The sequence below is a fragment of the Branchiostoma lanceolatum genome, chromosome 5 (genome assembly GCF_035083965.1).
Source record: "Branchiostoma lanceolatum isolate klBraLanc5 chromosome 5, klBraLanc5.hap2, whole genome shotgun sequence".
In the NCBI taxonomy this organism is placed as follows: domain Eukaryota; kingdom Metazoa; phylum Chordata; class Leptocardii; order Amphioxiformes; family Branchiostomatidae; genus Branchiostoma; species Branchiostoma lanceolatum.
In genome coordinates this window covers 9,430,722-9,453,314 of record NC_089726.1, presented here as the reverse complement: position 1 = coordinate 9,453,314, position 22,593 = coordinate 9,430,722, and the positions used below count along the sequence as shown (strand labels likewise).

The 22,593-nt window shown below is 41.1% G+C and overlaps 3 protein-coding genes across 3 annotated transcripts; 2 read left to right on the top strand and 1 right to left on the bottom strand.

Annotated features, from left to right (window-relative positions):
* Nucleotides 1-6,300: 6,300 nt before the first annotated feature.
* LOC136435211 (uncharacterized) lies at nt 6,301-8,442 on the top strand. Its single transcript, XM_066428500.1, has 4 exons — nt 6,301-6,346; nt 6,694-6,884; nt 7,465-7,699; nt 8,420-8,442. The coding sequence occupies exons 1-4, from the start codon at nt 6,301-6,303 to the stop codon at nt 8,440-8,442; spliced, it is 495 nt and encodes a 164-aa protein (XP_066284597.1).
* A 299-nt stretch (nt 8,443-8,741) lies between these two features.
* On the top strand, nt 8,742-13,474 carry LOC136434903 (uncharacterized). The gene is made up of 9 exons (XM_066428010.1): nt 8,742-8,918; nt 9,073-9,231; nt 9,540-9,690; nt 10,055-10,207; nt 10,348-10,518; nt 10,826-10,917; nt 11,461-11,575; nt 12,098-12,197; nt 12,391-13,474. The coding sequence occupies exons 1-9, from the start codon at nt 8,880-8,882 to the stop codon at nt 12,449-12,451; spliced, it is 1,041 nt and encodes a 346-aa protein (XP_066284107.1). The 5' UTR covers nt 8,742-8,879; the 3' UTR covers nt 12,452-13,474.
* A 536-nt stretch (nt 13,475-14,010) lies between these two features.
* On the bottom strand, nt 14,011-22,526 carry LOC136434902 (uncharacterized). The gene is made up of 12 exons (XM_066428009.1): nt 22,351-22,526; nt 20,992-21,176; nt 20,087-20,321; nt 19,438-19,628; nt 18,504-18,656; nt 18,137-18,287; nt 17,566-17,718; nt 17,084-17,254; nt 16,619-16,737; nt 15,669-15,759; nt 15,106-15,208; nt 14,011-14,688 (listed from the first exon to the last, which is right to left on the bottom strand). Exons 1-12 carry the CDS (start codon nt 22,400-22,402, stop codon nt 14,634-14,636), a joined length of 1,659 nt encoding a protein of 552 aa, XP_066284106.1. The 5' UTR covers nt 22,403-22,526; the 3' UTR covers nt 14,011-14,633.
* Between the last annotated feature and the right edge of the window lie 67 nt (nt 22,527-22,593).

The window sequence follows — 22,593 nt, the reverse complement described above, 5'->3', positions numbered from 1 at the left end:
CATGCTAATCTCAAATGAAAGGAGACGAGTCTCATTATTTTTTCTTAAGCTAAATTCGTGCGCTGGCAACTAGATTTAGTGGACATCACGCTACACAAATTAACTTTGTCAACCTTCATGTCCACACTAAGCACCGTTGGAAAAAGTAAACACAAGAACAAGATGGAGGAAGCAAACAAAAGAATAAGATTACTGCATATTGTATGTGTATTGCATATAGAAAACAGATATCATTAACGTAACTATTTATATTGTAAAACAAATCGAAGTGTATTCAGTGCTTTACGAACTTCGTGATCAACGCTAATCTGCAGTTCCGAGACTAACCTCCGCTGTTGCTGCACCACGCCCAGTCATCTCCGTCGGACTCCGGAGTGATGGAACACCAGGGGTACTCGGAATCATACATGGTGCAGGTCGTGAACGTCATTCCTTGGTACGTGAACGGGAACGAACAGTAGCCTGGCGAAACAAAATATACAATTTACACTTACGTTTACATGGACAGTTAACACGTACGTTTACATGTAGTTTACACGTACGTTTACATGTACAGTTTACACGTACGTTTACATGCAGTTTACACGTACGTGTACGTTGTGCATCAGTGCTAGTGAGGTTGATAGAAAATGTTTCCATTGCAATTAAATACACACGTATTGCCTAGCGTGATCAAAATTCTGTACCAGAACGTTCATGATGGAGTAAGGTAATGTTGTTGCATAAATTCCTAGCAGAAGACTGTACCTTCACAAATTCTGTCAGAAAAACACCTCTTCTGCTATAGATATTATAGAAAGTCACAATCGTTTGAATTTTTCCTAGGTCCCCCTAGGCCCTGCTTTTATAGGAAGGGAAAAGTACAGGAATGACATTTCACAGCCACTGATACTTACGTTCATCGCAGTAGATGTACTTCCCTACGTACACGGCGTCTGTTGAGCACCACGGCTGCGTGTCATCGTCAACAACGGTACAGGTGTCATACGTAGTGCCATTATAGGTGAACGGGAAGACACAACTCTGCCCTGGGGAATGGTTTAGATATACGTACAGCCTTTAAATGCTACTGTCCATATGTGGTGACTAAAAGCCCCCCTCTCACTGGACCCGCGGCACGCTGGCGGCGTCGCTGCGGCCGATCGAATTGACAAAGCACTCAACGAATTTCATCGACAAAAAACGAATCTTTTTAAGCTTTGTGTGTTTTGTTGTCTTTTTGGTCATACTTGTACGGTTTGAATGATATTTCCATTATAAAGTCAAGGGTAACACAAATCCAGTTTAGGACGCGACGACGCCGCCAGCGTGCCGCGGGTCCTGTGAGATGGGGGCTTAACACCTGTCGATGAATCACCTGCAGTTAAGACGATTCAAAATTATGTACTTGAATGATGCTAGTGCAAATTTAGTGGATCATGAACAAAAGTTTTTAAATCAGACGACGTGTGAAACGTGGTAACTCAGCAATATTAGACACATTTAGCCACTGCTACAATCATTATGGCAAACACGGCGAGTGTGGATGGTAACTTTGCGCGTCTAGCATAGCCTGGATACCATGCAGAGCCCTAATCTCTAGAATATCTATCGTGTGGGGGTCTGATATGATGCAGTGGGAGGAGAAGCTGTGGTCGGATGCTACTTACACAACAGGTATCCTACTACATGGCACCACAATTGGCCAACAGACTGCTAACAATAGCGAATCATGGACAACACACAGCTCAACAGTTAATCATTAACCAGCCAACTTTCCAAAATAACAGCAGCACTGTTAAAGCATTGAGTAGCATCATGTTTGTTAAACTGAGATCTTGTGCATGGTAACATTTCTACAACCAAACGGGGCATTACGTGCCTTATCTACAGTTACATTTTACAGATGCAAAAGAAAGGTGCAGCTCAAAACTAGGTAACAGGAAATTCTACAATTCATTGAAAAAGACAGCTAATCTTTTAAGATATTCTTAAGATGTTCACAAACCACAAACTTGTGTCACCCAAATTCCATTAACCTAAAGTTTTGCACTTAATTCTGTTTCATCCAAAGGTTTGTGCAGAAACCAAAAATGCAATTTTCTAAATTAGATTGACCTATTTTGTATACGAAAATTGTAATATTTTACCAAGAAACTAGATGCAGCTGATACATGTATCAAGTACATAATTATGTCCATATTCTAGTTCCAGTTTTTCTGTGCCAAGTTCTCTAATTCTTAGTTTAGACGGTTCTTTTTGTTGATGAATCATTATGTTAGTGATATTCAATTTAAGCACATAGTGATGTCCATCGACGATTCTCAACCTACTGTGCTTTATCATTTCTGGAATAATCTTTCTTACCTTCGATGACACATATGACGGCACATATGACGATGATCTTGACGATGATCATTTCGCTCAACGTCAATCTTCCGAGCAGGTTGACGTAAATAGCTTCCCTAGGACGACAGGAATACCACAATCATTCGTTGGTTCACAAGCGACATAAATGTAACCACTTTCAGATGTACCCTAATGTCAAAGGTCAGTGGATGGCTGGTATAAAAAAGACAAGAGCCCATTGGTTGTTCGTTGTATTTATAGGTCATCTGGTAAATTATTTTCCACAGTTTGAGGATCACACCAACCCTCTCTATTATGTAAAGCTAATCAATCTCCAAGGAAATCTTTCTGTGGCAAAAGACCGTATCGAACTGGCAAAGGGAGTTTTATATAAATATCAAATAATCTGGTGAATAAAACTACATTTGCAAGTTGGATACGGTCTTTGCCACAGAAAGATTTCCTTGGAGATTAATGTTAAGCTAGACTAATTTGGTTCGGTGTTTGTTTAAACTGGTGTCTTCACATTAAGTAACAAAGAAGACTTAAGACCATTGGTCGGTGACTGTATTTATATATCACCTGCTAAATTGTTTGCTACAGATTGGAGATTATACCAACCCTTTCTATAATGTAAAGCTGGACTAGTGCTTTGTTTAAACCAGTGTCTCCACATAGGTCCCCAGTACAATTTTTCAAAAACAAAGACGTTTGATTCTTAAGTGATTACAATGTCGTTGATCGTTGCTGCCCGTTCCCAATATGACAGATGATGTTGTCCCGCAACGTACCAAAATGGTCTTAGGGACGACAAAATTTTCGTCTTAGGGATGGAAAAGATTTTGACCTGGGGGGAGGGCCATGGAAATCTTTTTTAACCCGACCCTAGCCTCTGACGGCTGGATCACTTCCCATTCCACACCTGCTAAATATTGTACCATCCCTTTAAAGACTCGACGAGATTGTCATTGAAAATGCTACACACACACACACATTACTCACTTCATATGTTATATCAGAATCAGGTACCTTTTGAATGCAGGGTCTACACCGTCTCCTTACGTCCACAGAGAAGACGAAAAAATGGCGGCGAGATATCTCCTTATTTACTCCGACCACATCTACAGTGTCAAAGCACTGACCAGAGAAGCGTACGGACAAAAGCGCCCTGTTTGCACAGCAAAGTTTGCTCTGATGTATACTCTCCGTCATAAGTCCCACCTAACGTTACTGTAACTGTATCTTGATACTGAAATAGCCCAAGTTTGCTGCCAGTGAACAATGAAAGCGCCCATTATGATATTATAAACTCTGTATATGTGGAATGGGGATGAAGGCTAGATGTGTTACTATTCGGGACCAACCACTTATGATCACTTATGCTGTCTCTCTGCTAGAGCATTTCTCACAATGGAACTACGGGCAATTAACATGTCTGAAGGATTGCTTGAACCAAGGATTCGAATTGATCAAGAAATTAGCGGCAAAGTCAAAATGTCTCTTGGCTGTCCAACAATAGATAGACACATTTGAACCATTAGCCATGCGGTCTGGCACTAGTTGCAATGTGTCAAAACATAGCTTAAAATGTTAATCATAAACACCACTTACACAAAGCCACTAACTCATGGCAATACGTTTTATTGCCTTTCTTGTTTTAATTGTAAATGCAATGTTCTCACTGATATCCATCCGAATTCAAGTGGTTGTTTTTCGTCAGTGTGACCCCAAACTGTCACTTAAACAATTAGTATCAAAAGCCAAGTTGTTAATGATTGTCGAAGAACAAAGACAACGGAACATCGTCGGTGAAATGGTTCGATAACAAAGTTAGCAATATATAACTCCTTTTTTATTGACGTATGTACAATTTTGTGGTCAATATACGTGTATGCGTTATGATAAGTTGTCAAACCTATTCGTATGATTGAGAATATAGTGTCTTCATATCCAGGTTTGACCAAAGAGGCCGCAGCTGGTTGATGATTGCCTCCATATTTGTCGTAAGATATGTCAATCGGTCACAAAAGGGCTGGGTACCTTACGACAGGTCTTCATGTGAGAGACGGGGCATGTTTAGCGACCAAAGAAACATGATAAACAAGAGTCGAGTTAAATAGTACAGATCTCTCCGAAATAGTTGCTGTTTGATCTTACAGGTCATGCCGTATTTCTCCTCCAGCCTTATTCCAATTATCATAATATCTCCATCCATCCCATCTTGACTTATCCTGTTTCAAAATCTGCTAATGAAACGCCCCTGCAGTTCCGCACAAAGCTACTGGAGGGCCCAAACTTATGTCACATGAGTAGGATTATATCGTGGAGAATTTTGTCTAGCGAAGGCCCTAATTGAACGTATATGTATGTCCTGTAGCTGTCGATTGTTCCTCAGTTGCAACACATCTATAGTGCATTTATAGCATACTTCTCAATCAGTCTGACTTGGAACACAAGTAATCTTCCCTTTAGTCCTTTACTTGGTTTCTGTCTTATCTTCCTAGATCCTTCTGTTTTCGTTAACGCCCCTGCATTTCTTATCCCGTGTTCACATTATGTAAATACGATTTTAAGTAAATATTTTGGCATTGTACACCAACCAAAGAATCTTGCCCCAATTAGATTTCGTCCTCATCGTTTTGCTGACTCAACCTTACACTTTGGCCCCTCTAGGCAATCTGGTAGCAATAATTTGTGTACATCAACATGGACGATCAGATTTAGACATTTTGTAAATGTTTTTTTCCAATTCAGAGGGGCGTTATGTTGAACACTGTCTATTTTGATTGACATGTTTCCATGTTCCACATCTCGGAAAGAAGTTCCATGCTGAAAGCTTCTTTTCGAGAATTATGTCTTTGCAGAATTAAAATAAGCTTTTCCGAAATTGCTTTCCTTATGAGTATCACCTTAAACTTTTCGCAGTAAAGGCGAACAGACTTCTATCATCATAATCCAGTAAGTGTAATCCAAACCATTTGTGTGGCTCACAATGAGCCTTGTTTTGTAGTGACCTGATTTGAATTTTAGCAATGTGGGTCATGACTATGTGATCTGTAATGAGCCGGCGTGACACCCGTATTTAGACAGTGTGATGTTTTCTGGTGGTTAGGATTCCAGTGAATAACACAACACGGGCGTACAAATCTATCCCGATTTTCGGTGACACGAGGCAGAAATGCTCTTTGAGTTCTCCTTTCTTAAATGGGGCCAAAGTTCGCCCCCACCTTCAATCCGATAATAGAGGTCAACAAGGGTCAGCAAGAGACCAGATACTCCACATATACAATGGATCAGTGATGCTAGAGAATGAATCAGAACCACGAATCAAGAGCCGACACCTTATTTCATCTACATACATCAACTTCATCTCCAACAGAAAAGTTCACGCTGAGCTGCACATAAAAAACATTCGCATTGTGACTATTATCTCCAATAGTAGGGATCTGTGCTTCTTACAATACAAACGCGAGATAAGAAATACAGCGGCGTTACGAAAACAGAAGGGAGATAAGAGAGACCCACAGAAAGGGACTGGCAGGAGAATCGCTTTTTTTCCAAGCCAGGCGCATCGACAGGTATGTCCTAATATAATGCACTACATACTGGTAGTTATGAACAAGCAAAAGCTAAATACATTCAATTAGGGTCTTCCCTAGATCTTAGCATGATCATTGCGACAAGAGGCATTCGAAGAGCGTGATCAATGTGCAAAATAGTACTGGGCATGGAGACTGTTAACCAACTTTTTAAATATGCGGATCCCTACATTTTCCACAATGAAATAAGACATTTTGCGGCAACTTGAATGTTCGGTAAAATTTAGTACAATTTATCGAAACACACGTAGGACTTTGTACTTTGAATGTCGTTGATTTCGTAGAAGATGGTAGCGCGTTTAACGTCACTGTACTTATAACTACTTTATTTACAGGACCACAATTCGTGAAGTGCCCGTCAGAAGAAGGCAGTATGTCGAAGATCATCTTGTCTGCCTTGACGATCGCACTAGTGACAGGTTAGATTCTGTCTTGGACGTTATACTTTTAGCCCTATGTTTTCTAAACTAGCTGAACATTTGGAACATTTGGTATTGTTAGAAAATCGTGTACAAGGGGTAACTGTTATATACTACTTCATTTTCGCTGTGTGAGCAAGGTTTTAACAAATACAAATACTCCATATCATATAAGCAAACAACCTCCATAACTTTAGAGTAACCAAAGGTGTGTGTGCATATGCAAATATCATCATAATTCAGACTTTATCATTTCAAGTCTGCGAAGTGATATGCCTAATAAAGCTTTCAAAAATATATTCTGGAGAAGTGTTACGCCTCATACAAGTGTTTTTTTCACTCTGTAGCATTCACAAATGCTTACCCTGAAAGCGACATCGACAACCTGAGGAAGCTCATGACTGACCAGTTCAGTACCGACCGTCACCACATTACAAATCCTGACGGGAAAATGGCTGCACAGATCTTTCTCTACGAGACGTTCCGGAGTTACGGACTGCAGACTTGGGCGTGGCAGTTCCGTACAGAGAACGAACAGGTACATGTTTAACCACCACTATTTTATTTCTATTTTTACTATCTAAATTATTATTTCACGTATTGTTTTGTATGTAATGATACTATGATTTTGATTTTTTATTTACCTATTTTTATAGCTATTTAAGTTTTGTTTACAATGTTGTGTAGTAGTACTAGTGTTTTTTAACGTTATGACGTTGTGATTTTAATCTTATTCTGATCATGGTTGTGAGAATGGTTGGTCTTGAATAAAGTTGACAAAATGAAGAAAAGGGAAGAAAAAAAACACATGTTGAACCACCTCATTCTTCTTTACTGACAAAAGCACTCTATATGAATTCTGTTGCTATCCGGATGAATGAATGGTGATATGTTGTAGTATTGAAGCAGAAGGAATGATAGTGACTAGGACAATCAATCAATTGATCGGTCTCGCTTGTAGAACACTCCACCGGCCAAACAACCGGCAAATGAGTTAACTTCTTGTTGGATTGTCATTTCTTTATATCTAATAATATCTTGGTACTATCAAAAAGATGTGACATTTGCTTGGATTTGATCAAACGCGTCAAGCAGTATTGTTGTGATCTGTACCCCAGTACCCAGGCACAAACGTCGGCGCCCTGTGGCCAGGAAGAAACACAGGAACAGGAATGGACCGGCCTGTCTTCCTGACGGCTCACGTGGACACCTCCAAGGGAAGGCCGGGGAGAGACGATAACGGTTCGGGAATGGCTGCCGTGGTGGAGTCCGCTCGACTCATCTCCTCCCAGACGTGCGTGCAGGACCACACCATCTTCTTCCTTGTCTTCGACTTTGAGGAAAGGAAGAGCGGTAAAGCATTACATCATACCATATTGGAGTTGTTGTTTTTTTACACATCCAGTAAGTCTCACCTGCTGACGTTTCGGTGTCTTTCAGACACCTTCCTCAGAGCTTCTGACTGGAGTACTACTGCTCACCGCTATATATAAGCAGCCGAAGTAGGTGGCGCTTTTGCGTTGAGAACGCCATCCCAAACGTGGCTAAGTTTGTATCCGCCCTCGAAACGTCAGCAGGTGCAGTGAGACTTACTGGTTGGAAACTTCAATATACTATGTTTAACCAACCTGATGAAATTATTTTCGGAATTGCATCATACCATTACATAACTAAGATGCCTACGATAGTAGATATCTTTGACAACTACATTAGCGAGGAGAAATAGAATTTATCTAAAGATAGTCATATTATTTTTGTATCCGTTAACTGTAATTGTTATTTTGTTTTGTTGTGACCTGTACTTAGCCAAGTGTGGCAGAAATTTGCAATAAAGGTCTTCATTCAGTCCTTAATGACGACTTTCCGCTAAAACTGGGCATTCTGACTTAAGGATATACTACAAATATCGCGAAAAACCTGTTGGCGGGCCAAAAACGACAATCTAAGATATCACGACCTCATACCTTTTCCAAATGATTAGGTCTCATTACAATGCAAATAAAAAGAGATATAAAAGACTGCAGGGAACTGCAAAACCAGGGAACTGTTTTCCTCGACCCATTGTTGTCCTAGATTCCAGGGCCCTCGCTGTCTAGTATCTGCCACTATAGTACTTAGACTGTACCACAGCGTACCATGTGCATTCGCCATGTTATAACCAGTATACTAAATATCATAAAGACCCATCCACGACTTCTCGAGTCATACAGTTCACAAACAAACGAACACCCCCCCCCCCCGAAAATATAACATTCTTGGCGAATTCGAAGGTAATAAAAGTAGGTACAAGCTTTCTTACCTCTTTTTCCATAGGTCACATATATATCATACTATCAATAAGTAGCAGATTCCTGTAACAGATTTCTATCTCGATGTTACAATGGGTCCAGACAGTCCATGTACAACTGGAGCTTGTGGAAGTTGGGAGTTCTCCTCATATGTGAAGACATACTTTGAACTCATCGGTGGAGATATTTCAAAGTGGGGAGGTGTCATCGTCTTGGACGCTGTTCTAAACTACAACAACACTGAGATGGCGCAACGTCTAATGAACGAGACTGTGTTTAAAGAGGTGTGCATTTTCTTAACACACCGTATTTCTAGCTTTTTTTCTGTGTTCTGTCAATGTTCTGTCAGTAGACATCTGTCCTATGTGAAGTTTTGACGTGTGCTCTGTCTGTAGACATCTGGCCTAGGTGAAGTATTAACACGTGTTCTGTCTGTAGACGCCTGGCCTAGGTGAAGTCTATGAACACGTCAAGGCAGACCAGTACAGAGGGAACTTCATCACAGCTGTCTACCGACCAGACGGGGATTCTTCTCTCCATGACACCTTCACCAAGAAGTGGAGTGAGTCACCCGACGCTCTTCAAATCAGACTTGAGGTACTTGAATGTACTTTGATATTCCTGATCTACATCTTAATGTATACTTATAAACAAGTCCAAAGAGATAAGATGATCTAGAATCCTAAAAGAAAAGACCCTCAAATGACTATGTCCTGTAAGAGTACAGTGAGTACACTAATTTGTCGGTAAACACAAGCCTTGAATCTTCAATGTTTTTTGGCCACATGATTACAACAGTCTTATTTCCAGCTGAATTACCTGCAAAATCAATGATATAATAGTCTAAGAACTATTTCAATGAATAGATTTCATGAATGAGTAATGCTTTCAATCTTTCATGTCAGTCCCCGGTCATCCCACATAAGAACATCACGTCCATTATCGAAAACAGAAGCAGCCCGTTTTGGTCCGTGTACGAGTACATCATTCTGCATGACGTGTACAGCTTCTGGAAGGGGATTGAAGACATGCCGGCCATACTGGTGTCAGATACAGGTACAGGAAAGAAAACTTTTATTTCGCAGAGATTACTTCACAAGAAGTAGTGCAAAATTCAAGTCTTACGCGTAGCCGATTGTGACAAATTAACCATTACACAATAATAGGGCAATAGCTATAGGCAGCTTACCTCGTTGACAGATAATTTCTATTTTACCATTACTGTATTGCTCTAATCGCTTCTAGTGCATGTCATCGTTGTCAAAAAACTGATTGCTTATTGGTAACGACGTGCCGACCTGGTACCCTATCTATCGGCGATCTTTTTTATTCACTTTTGCTCTTCGTGTGCCGTCTGAATCAAAACACACGCAATTCCCAACCACTGTCTTCACATATTTTTGTTTTTGTTGGTCGCAAGGATTTTTGCGTGGCAGAGAAAAGGACTGGTACCGTTGCGGGCCAAACGACAATATGGAGTTGACCGGAGATAGGCTCCTGTTTCTGAAGAAGGTAACGGATGTCTCCACGGCCGTTATAAGGGACAAGGCGGGTACAAGAGAGCAGTGTCGAGGTGAGACACTTTGTCACTTTAATGTCTAAGAAATGATTCATCGCAAAGATAAGCGAAGACCTTTGACACAACAAGTAATCGTGCCGACAGACGTATCCTATCAATGAGAACTACAGCATGGCTTTACCTTTATTCTTAAGATCCAACTGCTGAAGCGCCTAAAGACTTCAAAGATGGCCTGGAACTCTACGGCGAGTTGACCATGGGTCCAAGTGACACACATCCCTATACTCTCCGCATTTCATCTTTTGCTTCTTCTGGTATTGTCCACGCGAATATGTCCAACTCGACTTGGAGTAAGAGCCTGGAAGGTGCGTGTGTAATTAAGTTTACATCTATCAGCCTTGCAGGTTAAGTGCATTACAAATGCTATTTTAGAAACGTTTCTAATAGTTATAAACCCCCATGGTGGATATTTTTTTCTCACAACGTTAATTTTTCTATCCGGGCTATTTCTTTAAAGACTGGACATATCTTGAATATCGAAAATATCACGACAGCAACAGAGGTTTTTGGTAATAAAGGCCATGTTCATCAATACATCAAAACGAAAGCTTACAAGATATATGTATTGATAAAACTTGCTACACTTCACTGTCGCCGTCTGTGCCTGGATAGGTCGATACGATGGCGACACTCATCGTCTTCTGCTGCGGTTTATGTCAACAACCGAGGTAGAGGAGACAATCCTATGCGGCATGAGCGGAAATGTGAGTAAACAAGTACTTATCTGTTTCTCAAGTTGTACATGCGTGTTTCTTTAAGTACTTATCTGTTTCTCAAGTTGTACATGCGTGTTTCTTAAAGTACTTATCTGTTTCTCAAGTTGTACATGCGTGTTTCTTTAAGTACTTATCTGTTTCTCAAGTTGTACATGCGTGTTTCTTTCGTTTTTGACAATGCTAGACGTTGGTATGAAAAGTAGGTTACACTTGGTAGGTAGAATGCAATGTATACTTTTCTGTCCATCTCTTTTTGGCTCTTTCTACACATACATACACAGAGAGAGAGAGAGAGAGAGAGAGAGAGAGAGAAAGGGGGAGAGAGGCAGAGACAAGGACCCTCTCTCTCCGCCTTTCTTTCTTTCTTTCTCTCTCTCTCTCTCATGCACACACTCATACACACACACACACACGCACACACACACACTGTGTGTATGAGTATGCGCATGGGAGAGAGAGAAAGAAAGGCATATACATATACACGTGCATCATATATATTATATATATAGCGTTTCTTGTTATTGGTCGCAGTTGGACGAGCTGTTCGATGGTGTACTGTACAGTGGACAGCTAACAGGACTGTGTGACGTGTCTGGGCCACTTCCAATTCCAGAGTATATAACCTTCGTGCTCTACAGCAAACAAGGTTGGTACTTTGCCTTAGCCTGCTTGGGAAGATATTTTGTTGGTCACATCAACTCTTAGTTTGCACAAAGTATAATCTTTATGCAGTCTATTTTCACAATAGTATGCGTCATCATGGAACATTATAAAATGATATTGTTCAGGGAAGAAATTGTATGAATCTTAAGTATGCGAAGTTACTAGTGAAGTCATATATATGTATATCTATGAATATATACATATATATGACGTGAGATATATATACATATATATATATATGTATATATATATATATATATATAGAGAGAGAGAGAGAGAGTGTGTGTATGTGTGTGTGTGTGTGTGTGTGTGTGTGTGTGTGTGTGTGTGAGTGTGAGTGTGTAATGGTCTGAACATATCAACAAATGCCTACAGGTATGTAATTCATACATTTAGAATATCATGTTTCTTGTTTTAAATAGCGTAATAGGAGCAATCAGCTGGTTGCGTGTGGACGCAAATGGAATGTCGAACCTTCAACATTACGTATCCTATGCTTACACAGGTGCCTCAGGAGGTGGACCCAGCTTAGCTCTACCTGTCATCCTCAGCCTGGTCAGCGGGGTGTCTGTCACTGCGGTGGCTATGTGGTGCATCTACAAGAGGTACGCCCGAAATACAGTTCTGCATCCATGTTGATTTGCACTGTGACTAAATGCATACCAAATGCACCTTCTTGGGTTATATGTTGTTCAATCACAAACAATTACACGGTCGCTACTTACTTAATTTCGAAACTAACGTTATATTGTGCCTGTAGAAGTATAAACATACTTGTGATTTGTCCTACTGCTCTAGGAAAACCCGTGATCAAGAATTGCGGACACCCATACTGAGTAAGGGACCTCAGTCGCCATGAAGGCGAGTGACATTCAGTGAGGACAGGAATACAACACGTCTTCCCTGCTACACATACATTCTGTGGTGTAATGGTACTACAAAGTGTAGATCTATCGTACAACAACAAAAACAACAACGAAATTCTCTCTTATACTGAAAGAATGGTAATATAGAATCTCTTCAAATTCAAAGTCAGACGATTTGGACCTGGTAAATGCCATGATTTAGGCATATTACCTTACGGGACAAGTACCTACAAACTGTAGATCATATGGTATTCATGAATCGTTACCTTATTGTAAAATCCACTCCTTACCATCGCATAACACTACCCGGTGATTTTAAACATGATAAACACAAGACATCTACACTGCAATTGTAGTATAGAGACGTTATTAACTACAGAATGCAAATTTAAAGATATTGCTAAGGCTTAAGAAGGAGAGACGTCATGACTTGTAGGATCAAACAGCACCTGTTTTGACAAGATCTATGATACTTAATTCTACCGTTGTTTATCTTGTTTCTTTGGTCGCCAAACATACCCCATCTCTCATAAGAACACCGCTGGTAAGGAACCCAGATATCTTGTGACCTATTGAACTGTCCAATGACAAACATCGAGGTAATCATCAACCATTTTCCTCCGGTGCCTCTTTGGTCAAACCTGGATCAAGACATCAAACTCTCAATGATAGAAAATTATTGATGCAATTTATCGTAACTTATACACGTTACATGTATACTGGCCACGAATGTTATACTGTATGATGTTCTTTTTCAATAAAGAGTAGTTACTATACATCTCTCACATGAAGACCGGTCGTGAGACACCCAGTCCACTTGTGACCGATTGACCTGTCTCACGACAAACATCGAAGTAATCATCAACCACTTCTCGGCTTCTTTGGTCAAACCTGGATCAAGACAGCATATTCTCAATGATAAGGACATTATTGATGCAACTTATCGTAATGTGCAGACGTATACTGACCGCCGAATGTTATGTCATGTTCTTTTTCAATAAAGAATTCAAGCGTTACTACACGTCTTTAATTCGACGGTCGGTCATACTCGTAAGGCCAGAGTCCGGTTGTGCCAGATCCGGGCTATCTTAAAACGACAAACATAGAAGTAGTCATGACAAACATTAAAGTAATCATCAACCATTTCTCGGCTTTTTTGGTCAAACCCGGATCAAAACATCGTGTTCTCAATGATAGGAAACCATTGATGCAACTTATCGTAACGCACACACGCATACTGACCACAAAATGTTATGTTCTTTTTCAATAAAGAAGCGTTACTACACATCTCTAATGTGACGGTCGGTCATACTCGTAAGGCAGAGTCCTCTTGTGCCAGATCTGCCTACCGGGCTATCTTAACACGACAAACATAGAAGTAATCACGACAAACATAGAAGTAATCATCAACCATTTCTCGGCTTCTTTGGTCAAACCTGGATCAAAACATCGTGTTCTCAATGATAGGATATCATCGATACAACCAGATGGTTCAAATGTACACACATGTACAGTGGATCAGTGGTGTTAGAGAATAACACAGAGCCACGTATTTAGAGCCAACACCTTTATTTCAGCAACGTACATCATCAACTGCTTCCCAAAGAAAAAACTAAATGCTTGATTGAACAGAGACATGCGCATTGTGACCAATAAGAGTAACAACAAAAATAATCTAGTACGTTTCTAGATATCTAGGCATCTGTGTAGCTAGGGATGATTAATATATCTAGATAGTTGGTTGTGTTTCATAATCGATATGTTTGTCTATATCCATGATGCCCTGCATATATCGCAGTGAGAGACTGATACGCACAGAGGCTATTTCCAAAAGAAGATAAAACTTGCAAATCACAAGAATCAAGCACATCACATCAAAGGTGTATTAACAGTCTAACATACATTTCACATGTACGAATTGCCATGTCTATATCCAACATAGAGTGCACATAGTTATGATGAAGGGTTCAAATTAGGTACCAAACTACAGTACAGTTGCAAACTACAGTACAGTTGCAAACTACAGTACAGTTGCAAACTACAGTGCAGTTGCATGAGGCAGTTTAAGAAGCATTGCTTTGGCCTAACTATGTTTTTATCTCTTAAAATCCGTTGTGTAAACATTTTAAACGGAGTAAAACATTGAAGACGTCGAGACAGCTTCGCTTAGTTGGCTCAGGTGTTGATAGCACTCTTCTCGGTCAGTTCGGTGAACGGCTTGCGTGTCCGCCTGGGGTTGAACCATAGTACAGTATTAAAGCAGTTTAGCACATCAGTCAACTGCCCCCTGGCGACCACTTTCTGTAATAGCAGCCCTTGCTAAAACTTGTGAGATACAAGTTTACCTTAGGTTTATGCAGATTGTTTCTAAATACTAGTACATCAATAAAACCTTGAAACATTATGGTTCACGTATGTAATATGAAGTTCGAGAGCAGGAAATGTTATACTAATACAAATAAACATTTTAGCTATCATAACATTATTGATCAATAAAACAAATATATCGTATGAGTTTATTAAACATCCTGGTGGCGATGGTCAGCAGGATCAGTACATACAGTCTTAATCTCAACATTACATAAAAGCATACCATGTGACTAGAAAGTAAGATGAATTAAAGTAAGTGTGATTGATATATACTTACTTAAGGTACACGAGGTACACAATCACGACAATTATAGCGATCACCGCTATCATCAGTAGAACGCCCAGAACCACGTTTGCCTGGTTGGGTCCCACTGAAGGGTCTGTGAGAAAGAAAAGATTTAGACCAGAAGGTATCTGTTATAGAGATCTTTATTGATCTCTTTTATGGTATGAAAACCAAAGCTACTCGAAGGAACATGCCGCGTAATGACTCAAATAGACATTTAAGGCATGCACACATACATTGTATGATAAACATACACATATGATTGTACATTCTAATTAGCGCTTCATGAACACCTAACATCTGCTAACATATTTCCACCAGGGTACATGATTCCGCCACCCTGAAAAGATACGTCCAAACAGATCTCCAACCCAACGTCCCCAGTATAATGTACTCCTGTATATCTATACTGTGCATTCTTCGGGGGTGCTACACTAGAGATCTCTCAAACCCACTGTTTTTTTTTTCAAAGTGGCGGATTTATGTAACCCGACGGATTAATGTTAATGGAGGTTGCAATCAGAGAATAAGACTCAAGATATCTTATCACCTACCTTCAGAGTAGGTGACGCTGAACTCCTCCGCTTCATTGGTTGGTCCGGTTAGGAACCCGTAGTACAGTATGCCTCCTGCAAACCCAACTACCTGGAAGGACAGAGAAAGAAGTTGCACAAGAAATTTAGAAGTTGCTTGATTGATTCAAATCAACCCTATCACGTCTAAATGTCAAGGAATCGTTCTTTTTGAACTCCTTAACACCCTGTCTCTGTCGGGACGTCATGCAACGTCTTTTAACGACATCTGACTTCACGTCTTGATCAAAGACATGAAAAATGCCGCAGCAAGCACATTTATAAATGACATCCGCGCGCGCATTAATTTTATTCCGATTTCGAAAAAAAAATCGTTCCCTCCGGTGATGGTCAACATGACCAGAAATAACCAAAATTGGGAACATCTGCATTGGTAGCCCTGAGTGCATTTGTAGAAATAACACCAGTGTAGCCTTAGGTGTAGTTGGTAAGTGATACTATGCTATCACACCACAGAGCTTTTTGAACGCGGAAATAAAAAAAACTTGCTGGCTGTGAAGCCATGTTTTGGCGATTCAATTCTTGTTACAACATTATGATCTCTATTTGGCAATTTGGTATCATTTGTAGAATTTAGGCATCTCTTTTTGACCATGCATCTTGTTGTTGTTGTTGTTGTTTCGCGCTCTCGCGTTCGATGTGGAGTGTGCAGAGGATGTAATCGATAGAGTTCACTTGCTGTTGCCTTACCTCACCGTCATGGCTCCGACCCAAACTCAAATTTCTTTTAAAAAAACTCCAACCCATGCGCTTCACAGCCATGTTAGTATTCAATATCAGTAAGCAGCACATTGTGAGAAATGTGATCTCAAACCTAGGCCCTCGAAACCCTTTCGGCACTTTTTTTGTCGTGCCCTACCACGGCCCCTGTCGCGGAAGAACTGCGGTGTGCACCGCTGATGTTGCCTTACCTCGCCCGTCATGGTCCACTTCATCAGGTACACGGGGTCGTACTTGACTGGCAGCGGGGCAGTGTTGCTGGGTTGGGCCATCCGGAGGATCAGCATTTTGTTATCGGCGTTATAGCGACCTAAATGCGTCACATTGAAGAAATGTGTACTTTAATATAAAAAAAATTGAACAAGACATATCAAAATCGGACGTTACGTTGCAGTACCATGGAAATCGTCAGAGACTGAGAGAGGCCATAATGTAATCATTTATTCATATTGCCAACACCTACGTAACTACTGACATACCATATCAAAATCCATCCGCAACTTCTCTAGTTATGCTGTTCACAAACAAACAAACAAACAAACAAACACACAGACACACAGACCATAAAACAAATTAACCCTCTTGGCAAAAGTAATAAGGCCAGGTTTTGTACAAAAATGAGAGAGGAACGCATGAATGAAATATAGTGCTTGTACCATCTAAGTCCAGGGTGATGCTCCCGTTCTTGATCGTGGCCACAACTGCGCCGTTCGGTTTGAACTCCTTCAGGTGGATTTTGAAGGAATGACGTGTCTTCTTGGTGTGCCACACTTTTCCCGTCAGAAAAATCCCGCTCTTCAGCATCTCAGGGGACTTGGTCCAGGGATCTGCAAACCACGGAAAACAAACTCATTTTCGTCTTAGAATGAAAAAGGTGATATCTAACTATCTTATGAGAACAAAATCATATCATATCATATTGTCTATCAGAGACGATTTGGGTTTGGGGGATAATACATCTATATCTAATATATTTTGGAGTAGATCGAGAGCTTGTAGAAATGTTCTTGCCCGTTGGCTAATTGCAAGTACGTGTAATATCAAAAGGACGGACAGACAATAATGAACAGTATAGAATGTGACTACTCCAGTATATGTTGATGATTATGGTGATGATGATGATGAAGATTACATCTACCTGTACAAGTTTCTGGGAACACAGCCAGCGTCATGGTGGCATCGATGGTAGCGTCTGTGACCTTCTTCAGGAACGCCATGTTGTCCTGGGTCAGGTAGTCGGTGTTGTCACAGGGTTTGTGGTAACACTCCTGCATGTATCCTCTGAGTGGGCCTGACAGGGTTTTTGAAAAAAAAGTAACATCACTCTCTTAAATACTCAATTAATGTATGTCACGATGGAGTGAACGCTTTGTTTATCAGCATGTTGTATTTCAAATTGAAGCGAAAAATGGCGACATTGCATCTTCAGTCTTAAGCAGCCATCTGAAACAAAATTAGATCAGAGTTACTCATTTCTTCCTTCAATTTTGCCAACCCCTGACTAAGTACCAAATATTGTAAAGATCTATTTATTACTTCTCGAGTTATGCCATTCACAAAGAAACAAACAAACACATGTACACACACACACACACACACACACACACACACACACACACACACACACACACACACACACACACACACACACACACACACACACACGAAAGTAGAACCTTCTTGACGAAGGTAAAAACGTAAGTACGAACCCGTGTCGGTAATGTGGATAGCCCTCAGGTCAGAGTCGTATGTCCAGAAGCTGAAGTGGTCACCGAACGTCAAATCCCTGTAAACAGGCCAGTGTTCGTAGTTTGGGTCGGTAGCAACTGGTGGCACTTGCTTGAGGGGGATGCGCATCAACTGAAGAAGTGGACAGACCCGAGTTATCAGTAAATAGAGACTTCATCGATTGTATTCTTGTGATCATGTAAACTGCAAATTGATTGTCATTTTGTTTACCGACCTGATCTTTTTTTTGAATTTCGCTTTTGGACAGACAGGGACGACGTGGCACTGCACTCAAGTTTTTCATAACTTATGTAAGCAATAAATGTACAGAGAACAATCTTTACTGACCTGATCTTTATATTGCAGGATGCCCAGATTTGACCAGCTTCGCATAAACTCTTGGTACAGAGGGCTGTCGTGATCTCGTCCTACAAGAGTGATAAAATCCCCCTTGTGGTTGTGCGCGGTGATAGCGTTGTAGGCGTCCTCTAGTCCCGGTGCCTGGATGAATGAAACATAAACCATAGGAGCATATGGAAAATATCGCTATTTTGAATATCTATTCATGTACATAAAGATACTGCTTAGCAGTCTATGATATGACATGAGTTACACTCCTTTTCCACTAGAGGCTGCGACGACTGAGGGTCCAAGGATTTGTCAGATCGCTCAAGGAATCTCATAGAGAACGATTTCTTTTACGTTTTGTGTGTTTTGTTGTCCTTTAAGTCATACTTTAACATCTTGCCTCACATTCCAAAAAAGAAATCACAGATCGCGCAAGTCCAATTTTAGTTACTCAACGCGGTTACTCAGTGATCGCCGTCTAGGGGAAAGGTACCTCAATCCATAATGATACTTGAATACTGCTTCCGTATATCACATTTTCATGTTCATTGATAATATGATTATTAGACAGCACTGCTGAGTGACAAACTATAGGGCCTAAGGCAACAACCATCTAATAGCATAATTCCACCAGGGTACATAATTCCGCCACCCTGAAAAGATGTATCCAAAAATTCCAAACAGATCTCCAACGCAACATCCTCCAGTATAATGCACTTTTGCATATCTTAACTGTGCATACCTGGGAGGTGATGTACTAGAGACCTCTTAAACCCCATGGTACTACGTCGTGGTGAAACAAGGGTACGTGGTAGTTCTCCCCCGGGCCTCAACTACCACGTGCCACTGTTTTTCAAAGTGGCGGATTTATGTAACCCGGCGGATTAATGTTAATGGTGGTTATATCTGTTGAATGGTGCTATGACGTTCTCACGTTTTGAAAGTCGCCGGGCGGGAGTTTCTGGCTGTCCACGGAGCCGTTGAAGTTGAGGATAGAGTCGAGGATGAAGGCGCCCTGGAACTGTGCCGAGCTGATGCCCACGAACTTCAGATACTTCACCAGAACGTCACTGACGTACGCACGGCTGCCACAGCCGAAGTTTTGGCAAGCGGATCCTGGCGTCGCTACAAAATGATTATCATAGATACAGCAAAATCAGCAAACTTTATGTGACACAAGTTGAGGTATCATATGATACCGTTTCATTGTTACAAAAGCTCATCTGTGTTGGTAGCGAAAGCATATTTTCATCATGAAGAAAGCTCAAAAGGTATTAGAATTAGTGTGATTAGTTTTTTAGTTGAAAGGAAAGGACGAAATTTAAAAGACGTGTCCACGATATCGTCCAATTAACTGATCTCGTGTTGCTTGTTTGTTCATAAGAAGTTTTGTACGAGTAAATCATGCCTTAATTCAGCGCTTTTGTAGCTGCAATGGCATGTTATTGATTGTGTTGTTTTATTGTGATTTTATTTCTGAAAAAAGCAGTCATACTTAAGTTAACATTTCTCTTGCTAAGAACTAGTTGATTGTATATAGCAGTCCATGTGAGTAAAAGAAAGGGGTGAAATTCATGACTTACTCGTATCTTTTTCCTCAAAGTCGAACGCTGCGAAGATGATGGAATTGTACTGTATGCATGGCCGGGCCGTGATGACACGGATAGCCTCCAGCAGGGCGGCCATGCCCGACCCGTCCGCGCACACCCCCGGGGTGTCCAGGTACGAGTCGTAGTGGGCAGCGATCAGGATCGGGCGGTCCAGGTGAGTAGCCGCCCTTGTGCCCGGCCACACTCCGATAAGGTTCTTTCCCTTGACCTATGGGAGATATGGTTTTTGCGCTTAGTGGATGCTTTGTACTCAAAGTGATAGAAGCAATCAATGAATTGACGCTTTTGTGGATACATACTCGTATATTACGTTCCTTTGGTTGAGAATCGACCTTATCGCCCCTATCTCATTGGACCCGCGGCACGTTGGCGACTTCGCTGCGACCGGGCGATTTGACAGCGCGCTTAACGAATTTCATTCTTTTTACCCTTTGTGTGTTTTGTGGTCTTTATAGTGTACGTTTGGCATGATATTCCCACTATAAAGTCATAGGTAACACAAATCCAACTTAGGACGCAGCTAGGTCGCCAACGTGTCGCGGGTCCAGTGAGATAGGGGCTCAAGTCTGATGCCTCGATGACAGCTAATGGCCTTTGGTATGGGTATGGTTGTCAGCCCCGCATAGTACGCACACTCCTTTTTGAGGCTATACGGCACTGTGACCTTTCCACCTTAGCTTTCTCCCACACCCACTGAAAAACAAATGGACCAGATTGAAAACGGCCATAAAAAAACTAGAAACTCCTTTATCCCCTCTATCACACTATATTTCACCAATGTTAATGTATATTTCGTGTATTTCAAGGGGTATTTTGCATACATTTATTTCGGTAAATACATGAGCAGCCCTCCTATCGGGGTGTCTGCGGGACTTTACCTTTGTATTATCCGTGTCGAACGTATGAGTGAAGACCTGCAGGTCATGCTCTATGAAGGTGTCGTAGGTGAACTGCAGTGCAGACTGTTTCCCGATCCGGCTGCTGTGGTGATTGCGGTTGGTCGAGAAATGGTCCACCAGAATCTTCCGCAGGTTCTCTGTGGAACTCTCGCCAGCGACGGTAGCTGGGGCGGCGGGAACATACGCTAAAATCATACACACTTTCCTGCACAGTATACTGTGTATTGTACATTGTGTTTCAGTATACCTTAAAGTATACGTAAAGATTGCGTTTATTCATACCGTACTTATGTATAATCTCTATCTGTATCTATGCTTTAAGGTATGTTTAAAGATTGGATACGTGAAAATAAGGTACAAACTTTTTATGGCTTGCGACAGACTACTACGTACGTATACCTGACTACACTTACAAAGGTCACATCCCACCCTTATCAGGCAATGAAGTAGAATGTTCACAAGCCAGCAAACATACCACATTCGGTGGTGTGAAATATCTAAGTAGGTGGCTGTTAAGTTACTCAGACTGTAGCAATGCGTTCCAAAAGAGTACACTGTATTGCATGCCTCGACTTACACAGTCCAAGAGTAGCCTTCTTCATAGACCCCATCTAGCATCTTTCCTTTAACCACATATGGTGTCTGATTAAATACCTTGTCCGTGTTTTGATTTGGGGGGGGGGGCTCTGGAGGACGGCTATTAAACAGACATCTACAAGCTAAGCAATCAGAACTCGGCAGTTATCAGAAAACTGCTCGTACTCATTTGTTGAACGAATACACGTCTGACGGGGTCTGCGATTGAGGCCAGACCCAAAGCCTGTACTTACATGTAGTTCTATCGTCTTTTAAAGGTCAGTAAACCAATTAAGAGGGGCCTTGTGGTAACCTCAAGGTAACTGCGTGTCTGTTTCCACCCTTTTTTGCAACAGGATTATTGTCATTACTAGTATTAGATTCAATTAGATTCCATTGATACTTATGTCAAAATGTGTAAGTCTCACCATAGCATTAAATGGGAATAGATAATTCGCGGATATCAACTTAGTTTTGCAATTGATAGGCTAATCATTCCAGTTAAGTTGTCAATTTATATACTGGTTTGGGAGCTACGCCTTTTTCAGCAAAGTCTAGTCTCTATTTTTGTTACTTTAAAAGGTATCAGGGTATCCAACTTCGGTTTGTTTGCTATGCACAGTTTTGCACAAATAACAGCTACGCACAAATATATTCACTAGCTGGGAATAACTAGCGATTACTAGATTTAGCGAGGCGTGGCGACACTATTCGCCACGTCTAGTTTGACAGAAATCCTGGTTTTCATCCAAACCCACTTACCAGCCATCACCACAAGCAGGAACCCAACCGCCAGCCAGTGGTGTAGAGCCATGTTCAGATACCCCAGCTTCAGTACCAGCTCATAACCGGCAACACGCTAAATGTGAACGGCTCTGGCTGTCTCTAAACATACGTGCGGGACCCTCGGGTAGGCTCTGCAGTCGGGGACTAAAAGTGGAAAATCCGGTCTTTTCGATTGGCTTGCTGGCAAGGACAAACAGGTCAAGCATACATACAGCCTTA

Bases quoted from the DNA above. Each gene is read 5' to 3' on its own strand.
- LOC136435211 (XM_066428500.1), top strand. From the start codon at position 6,301: ATGTCGAAGATCATCTTGTCTGCCTTGACGATCGCACTAGTGACAG. The intron at 6,885-7,464 runs GTACATGTTTAA...TCTGTACCCCAG, and splicing joins TCCGTACAGAGAACGAACAG to TACCCAGGCACAAACGTCGG. The intron at 7,700-8,419 runs GTAAAGCATTAC...TTGTTGTCCTAG, and splicing joins CTTTGAGGAAAGGAAGAGCG to ATTCCAGGGCCCTCGCTGTC.
- LOC136434903 (XM_066428010.1), top strand. From the start codon at position 8,880: ATGGCGCAACGTCTAATGAACGAGACTGTGTTTAAAGAG. The intron at 10,208-10,347 runs GTGAGACACTTT...TTTATTCTTAAG, and splicing joins TACAAGAGAGCAGTGTCGAG to ATCCAACTGCTGAAGCGCCT. The intron at 10,918-11,460 runs GTGAGTAAACAA...TATTGGTCGCAG, and splicing joins TATGCGGCATGAGCGGAAAT to TTGGACGAGCTGTTCGATGG.
- LOC136434902 (XM_066428009.1), bottom strand. From the start codon at position 22,402: ATGGCTCTACACCACTGGCTGGCGGTTGGGTTCCTGCTTGTGGTGATG. The intron at 16,738-17,083 runs GTACAAGCACTA...TGACGCATTTAG, and splicing joins CATCACCCTGGACTTAGATG to GTCGCTATAACGCCGATAAC. The intron at 14,689-15,105 runs GTAAGTATATAT...GTTCAACCCCAG, and splicing joins GTGTACCTCGTGTACCTTAA to GCGGACACGCAAGCCGTTCA.